Consider the following 12,488-nt stretch of genomic DNA (forward strand, 5'->3'; position numbering starts at 1 on the left):
ACATTGTCTCTAATCTACAAATACAGTTTATAAAAAATAAAAAATTAATTAAAAAAAATGAATACAGTTTAGGTGTTTCAAATAAAGGGACAGCAAACTAATGCTCATTTTAATATAAACAAACTGCAGAAGCTCACTAGAATCTAAACTACATGCACTATGAGAAATAATTCAGCAATGATAATTATCAATATCAAATATCAAAATAATATTTTGAAGAAATACTAAATAGTGTATGTCACTCAAATTACTTATTATAAAAGAGAAGATGAAAATAGTTTCTAGGGGCGCCTGGGTGGCTCAGTTGGTTAAGCATCTGCCTTCAGCCTGGGTCATGATCTCAGGGTCCTGGGATCAAGCCCCACGTGGGGCTCCCTGTTCAGTGGGGAGCCTGCTTCTCTCTCTCCTCTTCATTCCTGCTCTCTCTCTTGCTATCTCTGTCAAATAAATAAAACCTTTAAAAGAAAATAGTTTCTATGTTACAAATTTTGTAAGAATTCCCTGATCAAAAGGAAAAAAAAACCATTAATATGGCACACCATATTAGAGATGTTGATTATAAAAAGGATTCAGTTCTGGGGCACCTGGGTGGCTCAGTGGGTTAAAGCCTCTGCTTTCGGCTCAGGTCATGATCCCAGGGTCCTGGGATCGAGCCCCACACCGGGCTCTCTGCTCAGCGGGGAGCCTGCTTCCTCCTCTCTCTCTGCCTGCCTCTCTGCCTACTTGTGATCTCTGTCTGTCAAATAAATAAATAAAATCTTTAAAAAAAATAAAAAAGGATTCAGTTCTTTGCAAAACTGAATTTGAAACAAAAAATAGTCTTTGTGCCTTTGCACACATTTATGTGTGTTTGTATGCATATGTATATGTGTTCTAGAATATTCTATCAATCTGCTAAAGAGAGAAAAAAAAAACCTTCATCAGGCCTTTACTTCCTAGTTGTCCCGGGTCACTCCAGTAAATACACCATGTAACTGATAAACATTAGTATAACCTACAGACTGGAGAAGATGGCCCAGGCTATGAACAAGGAAATATGTCCGTAATAGTACCTAGACCAAGAGCTGACCAACATGCGTCTTCAAAGACTTCCTACCCTAGGAAAAGGTGAGTATATCACCTTTGAGATCAGTGTGTCAACAAAAAAAAGCTGGAATATTCTAGAACATTCTATCAATCTGCTAAGGAGAAAAAAAAGGAGACCTTTATCAGGCCTTTACTTCCTAGTTGTCCCAGGTCACTCCAGTAAATATATCATGTAACTGATAAACATTACTGTAACCTACAGACTGGAGAAGATGGCCCAGCCTATGCACATGGAAATATGTCTGTAACGGTACCTAGACCAAGAGCTGACCAACATGCGTCTTCAAAGACTTCTTATCCTAGGAGAAGGTAAATAGATCACCTTTGAGATCAGTGTGTCAACAAAAAAAAGCTTAATTGCTGAGACACAGGTTGGTCTTTAAAAAATAGCACGTCTGGACATACTTAGCTATAAAGTGCCCAGCCAATGGATGACAGCATAGGGTGGCACCCAGTAAATGTTCCTTCCCTATCTCTTTCAGCCATTGATTTCTTGTGCTCTTGAAATACTTCCTTAAAAAGATAGTTTATTGCCTTGTTGTACCACTGAAAGACAGAGGTTGTTTGTCTAGGTTTGTCACTTTTTGTCCTTGGGCAAAAGGCTTGGCAGCACTTTTTAAATTTATTGTTTCCTTTTGTTAGAACCTATACTAGATTTATGAAAGCATAATTTTAATATATTTTCTTCATGCTGAGTTTGATACCCTTATGTGTTTAAAGTTTCCCTCATGGAAATATATATCTGATTTTTAACAGTAATCTGAAGAAAATAAAATTAACCTTGCAGCAATATGCTAGGTTAATAGCATTAAGTGAGGAACACTTGTATTATTACTTGGAAGGAACTCATTTTGATGAAAATCTTTAGAAATTTAAAGGCATACATAATCAAATCCTCAAACTCTTTAAGAATTACAAACATTTTTCTAAATAAATTTAGAAAACACTTGAATATCATCTAGATTCCCATTATTGGCCAACTGCCTGCCTGGGATACATTAAAGTCTTTGATAATATAAAGCAACAAAAGAACAAACTTCACAAGATTCTTATGCTTTTCGGTGGAAATGATGATATACAAAAAAGCATTCCAGCTAAAAAGCACTACAGAAGATACGTGTAGAATGATAGAAAAAGCAGGGTTCAGAACCCCTAATATCACGGAGGAAGCTGGAAAATCATTTATTCCCCAATAATTTGTCAAAGACTGACTGGTGACTTGTTCTATTTGTTAGAAGATTGTATTAGGCACAGGGAGGGGTAGTATGGTAAGTGTAAGGTGTAGTTTCTGTCTTGAGGATATGTATTACCTAGGTAGGAAAGTAAAGCATTTACTGAGATTTTATAGAACAAATAATGTACATTGGTCTGAGGAAATTTTCTGAAAAATTTCTATCGCATGTTAGATCTTTTTTTTTTTTTTTTCAGTTTCTTTGCATTAATGAGGTGAAGCTTTTGAGATAGTATGACTACCAACAAGAAAGAGAAAGAAAGCCCAAGCATGGGCCCATGACCTCCTTTTGAACACAGGGCTTGCTGGATCTCAGTCCTACTCGCAAACCTATCCATGGGTACCCTTGTCAAGCAAACCTAGTATGATTTTGTTTAACCCAGTGTCCTGGACATGTCTTGAAAGAAGACTTAATGCAAAGATCGGTGAAGGCCAGCTTCTAACTTTATGATACTCACTTACCAGCATGCAAAAACAAAACAAAAAAAACAAAACAAAACAAAAAAACTGTGTTTGGGGAAAAAGCTAGACACTCTGAAAATGTTTTTTTTTTCCCCTCCTCTTGGACATGATTACTCCTTAAGCACTAGAGAATACTTTCCTCTGAGTAGAAAAGGAGGTGGAAATTTCCATGGAATAGTGGGAATCCTTAGATCTGGGTTCTTATTCCAATTTCCTGTGTAAACTCTGGAAAATGGCTTAACCTCTTTGAGCCCAAATTACCTTACTGGTAAAAATGCAGTTATATCATAGACTCGAGATAAAGATTAAATGAGTTAGCGATATATGTAAATTCCCTAGTCTAGGGCCTGACTGAGAGTGGTAGACATTTAACAACTCCTAATTTTCTCTCTGCTACCATGTTGTGGAAGAAAGAACGCAGCACAGAAGTGAGTCAGCAACCCCAGAGTCTAGTTAGTAGCTGTTGTGAAAAAGAAACCTATAGGCCTAAAATGGCATCACTTAGGCCAAGTCACCATCTGGGGCTTTATACCTAACCTAATGCAAGTTGCAACTTTCCCCAGAAAAGTAAATCTTAACGGGTCAATCAGGAATGTTCTGATGTGCTTCAGTGAGGTAATCTGTCACATGGGCCCTCTGCCTCCACCACAGGCAGATGAGGTAATCTGTGTGAGACCCCCCCCTTCCTCCTCCCCCCCCGCCCAAAGCAACGGGACTGGCCTGAAACAAGACTTTCTTTCTTTCTTTTTTTTTTTTTTTTTTTTGCTAATAACCCCTCAACCCACCCTCCTTCTATAAAAACCTTCCATTTTGCCCAGCCCTTAAGAGCCCCTTAGCGCTGCCCAGGTCATGAATTGTTTAATAAAGCCAACTAGATCTTAAAATTTAATCCATGGATTTTTTTTTTTTTTTTAGCACTGTTAAAGTTATTAGTTGTGACTCACATTAGATCACAAAGGCAATGACATATGGGGAATACTAGATAGGAAAGGAGTTAGAATGACAGCGGGAGAGGGACGGATGCAGACTGAGCATGAACAAAGGTAAAGAAGGTAGAAACGAGAAACATGAGAAATGCGAGAGAAACTGTTTTGGCATTAGATAAAATAGATTATTATTAGACTCATTCTATTTATTCTCTTATTTTAGTTCCTTCCTATATGAAACTATGTTTTAGACCTTGAATTAAGCCTCCCAGGTTTCTGTCTCTTTAAGATATAGCCAACCAGCATTATTACAATGCTTTCCTCATAGCTTTTATGACTTTATTTCTACTGAGTATTTTTTCTTCTGGAAAGGCCTACTCTTCCACCAAGCCTTGGCTAAGTTATCCCCTATAAACCCTTCCCCTCAAACCTGCCTCACTCTGAGGTGTGGAGAACTGCTGCATCCACCATGATCCCATAACATATTTGTCTAAGATACCATTCATCATGTTGTAGTGTAAATTATGTGTATATATCTGCTCTCCAGCAATACTGAATGCCTTAAGAGACGGACATTATCGTATTTGTCTTCATACCCTAAATGCTTAGCAGCAATCTGTCAGCTTATCAGAGCTTACACTCAATCGCGGGAGTAGTCTCAATGGGGCAGTCTAGCAGGTGAGAGATGGAGAGGTTTCTTTCCCTCACGGGGTTCAGCAAAGCATAGGCAGGCAGCTCACAACCCCTGCTGAGGGGCTGGGAGGAAGCCTCTTGTGCCTCCTTGGTGTCCTTACTTTCTCCCAGCCCAGCAGTAAGAGAGGACTCTGACCGACTGCCAAGCTCCTCCTCTGCTTCTGGGGGCTGGGCAATAGATCCTAGGCCCTGGGGTGTCCTGGCGTCACCTGGATGCTGTCAGGCGTACCTGTTCCCAGGGCTTCCTCTGTTTTGTTTTGTTTTTCCTTGGCTCCAGGGTTCTCCAACTAATTTCATTTTACCCACCAGGTATCAAGCCTGGAAGGGCTCCAACTCTTCCTGCCAGAGTGTAAGTGCTCACTTGCACCTGACCGCAGGCTGCCTCAGGAGCAAATGAGCAATTTTTATTTAAGGCAAACGTTTTGTTGAAGTATACCATCTATACAGAAAACTGCCCAAACTAGAAGAGGGCCAATGGATAGATCTACCTTCCCCTTGTAACTAACACTCAGATCAAATCACAGAATGTGCATGGCCTGAACCCCAGCCTCCCTCCATAGCTCCTTCGAGTCACCATCACCTCCTCACTAAGAGTCATGGCCACTCTGGCTTTGAACACTACAGATTAGCTTTCTGTCATGTTAAACTCTTATTTCAGTGCTATTATCAACATGAGCTCTAGTATCAGGCTTCCTCCACTCATCACTATCCTTGTGGCATTCACCCGTATCATTATGTGCAGCTTTGGTGAACCCCTTCTCATTCGCTGTACTTAGGTATGTAGATATACAATTTATTATTCATTTTATTAAATAGATATCTGGGTTGTTTCCATTTCTTGGCTATTACAAATATGGCTGCTATATGCAATTTTTTGGGTACAAACATGCACATTTCTGGTGGATATAAAAATAAAAGTAGAATGGCTTAGTTAGATGTATGTATAGCTCTAGTGTATACTGAAGCAGCTGACTGTAACTGGGCATGAGAATTAGAAGGGGACAGATGGTCATTTTTCTAGATGTGTTCTCTTCCACCATATTTTCATGAACACCACTTTCCCTGCCTGCAAAGAGCCTTCCCAGATGACTCTGGTTGGATGTGTTCCGTTCATCCTTTAAAGCTCAGATCTAATAACACTTCTACCATGACTTGTCCCTTAAATTCCAATCCACACCTGTTTGGGTTCGGCCCCCCAACTCTGTATAGCTGTGTATGTGTGTGTCTGTGATAATCTCCATATTTCTCATAGCATTTCTCACCTTGAATTTTATTTGTCATAGCGTATAGGTCTTTGCCACTCAGAGGCACTCACCCTCAAAGGCAGGACTCTGAGTATCTATAAAGCCTCACAGAAGGCATACATAATAGGTGCTCAACTAATGTTTGTTAAATAATTGAATGAGTGAATGGATTCTAAAAAGGATATCCATTAAGGAAGCCATATGACTTGGAGGAGGGAGTGAGAAGGGCATTGTGAAATTTAGATGTGACTCCAATGAACTAAAAATGAAAAGCTTGAACTCAGAGTGGGAATAAGGGAAGGCAGTGTGATCTAGGTGCTGGTGATAGCAGCACCTAGGGTCAATAAGATATGATGACTGATTGGTAGTGATTTCCATGCAAAAAGAACAGGCGAAAATATCTACTAGTTTCCATGACTCTTAATAGAAACCATTAATAGAAATGGTGAAACTAGGGTAATCCCCAGTGGGGAAGTAAACCATAGCCCTTTCAGGCAAGGTGAGTTGAGGTTAAGGTGACCATGGGACATCTAAGACAAAACTTCCAGCAGCCACTTAGAAATAGAGAAGTCCAGCTCAGGAAAGATAAACAGATGAAGGGGCTAGATCTGGTAATCAAACCACAGAGTCTATACAGTTTACAGGGAAGCTAAGGGAAGAGGAGGCTCCAGGGGAAAATGAAGAAAAAAAAAAAAATGTTGGATGCAGGAGGATGACCAAGCAGATCCCTGCTGGACAAGTTAGAGGAGAATCATGATGCAGGAGGAGGAACCAGAGGATCTCCAGGTAGAAGGGGTTAGCAGGAGTGCGGGTTCCATGTGATGAGCAGACACATGGCTGATGGATGATTAAGAGACTGGCAGTGATTTGAGTGAGCCTCGATTTGCAGCTTCAAAAAAAGCTTTTAAAATGACTGTCAAGATGTTCTTTAAGGCTCAGAGTTTAGAGGAACTTCAGAAGGTCTGATGTAACTCACTCCTTTTGAAGTAAGCTAAACCTAGAACACAAAGCTTACGTGATTCACCCAAGGCAGACACAGAAACTGCCAACCCAAGCACCAAATCCAGCCAACAGCTTTGTTTGGTCTACATGAAAATGAAACTTCTACCTTCAGTTTGTCAGGAGCCTCACGAATTTTTACAGTGTAAGACTTGGCCTGTTTCAAGTATCTCAAGTACCTGTCGGGACGTCATAGGCATGTGAGTTCGCAAACTGTGATCTTAGGTTACAAAGATGGTGGCACTGGGGCCAGAGCAGAGGATTCCTTCCCCGGTCACGCTCTCTTCTCTAACTCATGGTGGCATTCATGCCTTCTTACTGATACCCTTTTCTGCAGAACTTCATTTTATTTAAATCATGGCCCAGACACCATGTTAGATGAGGCTAGGGTGTCATAGCAAATTAAGTATGCAGACTCTATATAAATGCATCAAATAGAACCAGGAGTTGCCAATCAACATCACTGCCGACAACTCAAACAGGTGCATTGTCACCGAGTTTCTCGACCAATTTGATCGCTCTCTCTTGTGTCCCTAGGTCAGCTCTATCAAGCGCAGCCACCAGAAGACACCTTGACCCCTCCACCGAACTAAAGACAAGAATCAAAAAGCTCTAAGAGAAAGAAACTGTCCTTTTTCTTCTCCTTAGATAAAACAAAATCCAGACTCCTTTGCCATTCATCTATAGGCTATGGATTTAAATATTCAGCATTTGTCATGGCCAGCGATACTAAAGAAACTCTAATAAGAGGAGATAAGTAACCACTTTGTGGAGAACAAAAGTGTGAAAACATGAATAATCTTCTAATTATCTAGTTGATGGACTTTATCTCTGATGTAAACACATCTTTGTCTATATTGACAAAACAAAAATACCATAACTTTATATAAGCTCTGTACAGAACCTCATTTAGAATATTATTTCCTTCAACAGCTGACTCAGAAAACTAAGAGAAGAATGTTACATATACTATGAACGAAAGGAAAGGTCAGGGCAATGTGCCTCAACATCAAAGTCAAGAGGTTTGGCTTTTGTTTGCTCTCATAGTATTGAAGCACAGCTCGGCAGTATCAAGTAAGTAATTTAAACACTCACGGTATGATGAGGGATGCAACACCAGATTTTAAAAATCGAAAACTTCGCTTTGATATATGTCCACAACATTTATCTGTTCCTTAAAACTTTTAGCATATTTAATAAAAGATTACTTCTACATTAACTACCGAAAAGAAACCTCAGGCTTTGCAGAAATGATTTTACCATGCTTCTTCCTTCCACCCAAAATAGACTCATTTGACCTGGAGCCCAAATTTCCAAAACACAGAAATGATTTGTAACCTTTCTGATGAAAAGGCTTAGAGCAAACTGCTTTATTAATATTTATAACAAAAAGTATTCTTTGAAGGATGCTCGACAGTATACAAGACTTTCTGTTCACAAACTAATTTTTCAATCACTTCAACAGATATATAAAAGGCAGCTTTTTCCCCCTGTAAGGAAAACTTAAGATATGGAACAAAATGTTCTACCACTGAACCAACTCTGATCAATGTTATATAGATGCTGATGGCTGCTGGCTCTCCAGACAGAAGACAAGCGTCTGTATCAGAGTCTCCCCCCACCCCCAACTGCCCCAGCCTTTCCAGCTACTCCACTGCAGGGGCTGGAATTAAGCATCGACCTCAGTGCATATCACATTAGGTTTATAAGTTTTGTTTTGTTTTCTTTAAAGATTATGTCTTATAGAGTTTAACATTCTCGATTCCTCCACAGCCTCCTTCTCTTGTTATTCTGGCCACTGTCACATCAACTGTGTGTCTCATGCTAAGAACACCCAGTGGAACAGAGACTAATCAAAAGCAGAGGCAACAGCTGGACATCAGGAAAATCGTGAGGATGCAAAAAACCAACAACGTCGCCAACTTCTTTCTGAAGTGATCTGAAACACTGACAATGGGCAGATTCCCCTACACTGGCAAGTATAAAAATTACTGCCACAATATTGCAAAGTGGCTTGTCAAAGGGCTAAAAATAAATTTACTATGGTCCCTATGTACTGATTGCTATGTTAATTTTAATTTACCCAGGAAGTCTAATAAACTTAAGAAAATTTAAGAGTAACTTCAATATCATTTTATTAACAGATTTAAAATTATTTTCCTGATTTAAGTTACAAAAACAAATAAAAAATGTTTTAAGTGATTATATAATTGAACAAAAAATCAAGGCTGACATTGGATTTTTTACTTCAGTTCTTGAAACAACACATTTTCTACTAAATTCTTCTTCAGCTGCCTCGCCACTCATACCAAGGCCTCTTTTATGCCTTTTCTATTATTCCTAGTTATTATATCTGTGTATTTATACAAATGTTTTATTTATCTTTTCCTTTTGCAAGTGCTATGAACCCACCTGAACAAGGCTTGCAAAGTGAACCTTTCATTTAGCCTTGTTTCTTAGAGAAGTTACATAAACATCATGAACACATCAAACAACCCATGAACTGATAACTTAGAACACTGATGAACCAAGTATGCTCCCAAAGGCGAGCCGTCCCTCCTCACCTGTAGAAGTACGAACACCCCCTGACTGTGTTGTGAGTGAAATGTTCCTGAGTCTTCTCATTTCCAAAATCCTCCAGGGGGTCTGACCACAGGATGTCACACATAGGTCCATAAGCAGGTGGTTCTTTGAATCGGTCTAACTGAGAAAAATAGAAGATAGAGAGCAAAATACTAATCTTTGGAAGCTTGGAATTCAGAAAGTAGAAGCGCTGTTGAAGTCCCTGACTGCCTCCCCAGCTCTGTGCCCTGTGAGGGCGGCCCTCGTCCTCTCCTGCTGTTTGCTGTCCTGCCTCCCTCCCTCCCCGTCCGTCCACGCTTCCTCTCCCTCTCCAGCTTCCCTCCTTCCTGCAGAGGAGCCTCCTCATTACCTGTCTTCGTCTCACTCTTGACCTCCCTCCTGTTTCTTTAATTCCTACTCCTTGCTTCTCTTTTCGTCTCCTAGTTTACTTTTTATCGTTTCTTTTTGTCCTCCTTACTTATTTGATCTAAATATTTTAGTCATTACCAGTTGAGGTGACCCTGTGTTTCACTTCTGAGGAGGAGCTTTTATGTTGTCTTGTCTTTGGGGCAATTTCTGTTACTGCCTCCATAAAACTGAGACTTAGAAATCTGGATGCAGAACAACGTATCGGGTTTATACTGAACGATACGACTTTGAGAACAAACGGCTTTCATTTTAAGAGCAGCCACTTGTTACACGGCATTCTGGATATTCATTATTAGGGGCTATCTAGTTTCGAATTAGAGTACAAGCCTGTTGTAGTTTATCTTAGTAGTTACAAACCAAGAGGAATGATAAGCAGTAAAATAAACCCCAATTTTGCTGGTCATTCTTCAGCTCACAATTCTAAGCTTTATAGGTTTACCAGAACCCTCATATGAAATCCATTTTCGAGCTATAAATGTTTAGCAAGGTCATATTTCAATTTTAAAAGGTGTATTTAGAAAGCAAGAGCAATATAATAACTGGAAATGACATTTCACCAACAATTTTATAACACTATCACTTTCCTGTAGTTTATCCTGATTGAATTGCAATTAAAGAATCTTGGGTGAAGTTAGCAGACATTATAGTCTCTTAAAAAAAAGCATAAAACAGCTGTGAAAACCTATTAAGAACTGATATTCTTCATATTCAATACTTTAATATTTTTCAAAAACCCATAGGGAAAGGTGGATATATAAGCCTGGCAGCTGGTCAAATTCTTTTTCCCAATACATAAAAGGTGACATAAATAATGGTTTTGCTACACACCATTTTTTACTAATATCTAAAAAGAATGAGGCAATATCTCACATTTTCAACACTCAATGAAAAACTTCAATAAGCAAAGACCCTCTATATTTCAACCATTATGTTACCCATAAAATATTCATTGCAAACTTAGACTTGTTTAAGAGACTTAAATGATTTATGCTTTTGGAATAATTCATCCAAGAAAAATAATGCTTGTCCATAAAAATACAGAATTTCTTCCTAAGAAAGAAGAGCTTCTTGTTAGGGATAGAACAGCAAAGGAGAGGAGTCTTTCTGATTACTTGGAATTCCCAGCTACACGTCTGGTACAGCAACCGGAATATAGAACTTAACTCTCAAAATGTTACAAAGTGCATTCTAAAATTAATACCACCAACAGGAAGAAAAAACAACTACAAAATTAATTAAATAAAGTAAGGGTGGCAGAAACTCTGACACAGAGCAAAAGGCAAAGCTAAAAATCATTTTATGGCTAAGAGAAGAGTTTCATGACATATGTGAAAATTGAACGGAATAGCTGAAACATGTCAAAAAGCAAATACTGGGCATAGCGGGTGATAGTTTTAAAATTTACTTAATTTATGATATGAGTTTAGATAATATAATGAAAGTCCATCTGATTATAGAACTCATACAGAAAGTGAACCACTCTCTCCTTCAGCTCCATGACTGTAGTTCAGTGTCATGTCTTTCTCGTACTCAACAGAGAGAAAATACCCATGCTCTGTGTGCTACAGAATTCTAGAAGCAGATGGATAGTGGTGTCTTATAAAAAAAGACACAGAGCAGGAAGCAAAGGTTTATTTAATGTACTTCTGTTTGATTTTAAAAATAAAAATCATGCATTTCCTTTCTGATGGGAAACTAAATACTGTATTATTTTTACACTTGAAAACTTGGACCTTATTGAGAGTATGAAGATAGAATTTGAATGTTTCATTTCCTTAAATATAGTTTTTCCTTTAAAAGTCAGGGAACTTTTCAAAGAATATTGAGCACACCAATAATAATAATAATATATAAAAGACTTTCTCTTCTACTATATAAAACTATCTTATATTATCACATATTTTCAAGAAAAAGATAATTCCATACTCAAGCTAACTCATCTTTTTGCTGGCTAACACAACTGTTAATAGCCAATGTTAAATTAAGTAAAAAATACCTCAAAAAAAATCAGCTTTCACTTAACCACTCATTACAGTCTACAGGACATCACAACTGCTTTGGTCAGACTGTTGTTTTAAAGTGTTAAGTGTGAAAATAATAATTTTTAAAAAATGATAATATGGACATATTCTAAAGGTCGACTTGTGATATTTTCCCAAGAGTGAAGCAACATTTTCTGGCTCTAATAGACTATGAATATACAATGGGTTGCTTAACACCAGCCAAAGGGGTTAAAAAGGCATCTATTTTTTAGCAATCAAACATTATACATTTCAGTGACACATATCACATGGTAAAAGGAACCCTGAGGTTTTCGAGATAAAAACCCTTTCAAGTATAAATATATTTTTCTTCCTGAAGAAAAATGAATACAAAGAAGAGGTGCGTGACAACTTTAAATTACTTCAATTCAAAAGGATAATGTTCTTGAAAAAGACAGGGACATTCCTGTTTTCAGTTTATTAATGAAGTGCCCAGAATGACGAGGCTTCAAAACAACAGAACTTACTTTTCTGATATCATCTAAGGTGTTAATCTCGGGAGACAAACCACCGTGGACACACAGGAACTGCTGGTTCATCAGGGCAGCCAGGGGCAGGCAGTCAAAGGCATCCATACAGGCATCATAGACGCGTTCTGAATACTTTATTTTACCTTTTAAAACATGATTCAAAAAAATAAATAATTGACTCGTGATTTCATAGCTAGGATAATTTCCATGAAACAGTTTTGGGTTTTTTTTAACATTTCCTTCCCAGCATCAAACCACTAGCATAGAACTACACATTGCCAAGTTGCAAAGCATGATCAAATAAGATGCACGCTTCGAAGAGGTAGAGTACAGGTTTCAGCCAC

The 12,488-nt window shown here is 38.4% G+C and overlaps 1 protein-coding gene across 7 annotated transcripts in view; it reads right to left on the minus strand.

Annotated features, from left to right (window-relative positions):
- The window catches only part of PPP3CA (protein phosphatase 3 catalytic subunit alpha), a 320,387-nt gene that overhangs the window by 60,073 nt on the left and 247,826 nt on the right, over window positions 1-12,488 (minus strand). For all 7 annotated transcript variants that reach the window (XM_032333006.1, XM_032333012.1, XM_032333009.1 and 4 more), the window contains 2 exons: window positions 12,142-12,287; window positions 9,206-9,345 (listed from right to left, as the gene is read on the minus strand). In XM_032333006.1, the coding sequence (XP_032188897.1) occupies window positions 9,206-9,345; window positions 12,142-12,287 (286 nt within the window). The remainder of the gene's footprint in view (window positions 1-9,205; window positions 9,346-12,141; window positions 12,288-12,488) is intronic.

The sequence above is a fragment of the Mustela erminea genome, chromosome 2 (genome assembly GCF_009829155.1).
Source record: "Mustela erminea isolate mMusErm1 chromosome 2, mMusErm1.Pri, whole genome shotgun sequence".
NCBI classification, from domain to species: Eukaryota; Metazoa; Chordata; class Mammalia; order Carnivora; family Mustelidae; genus Mustela; species Mustela erminea.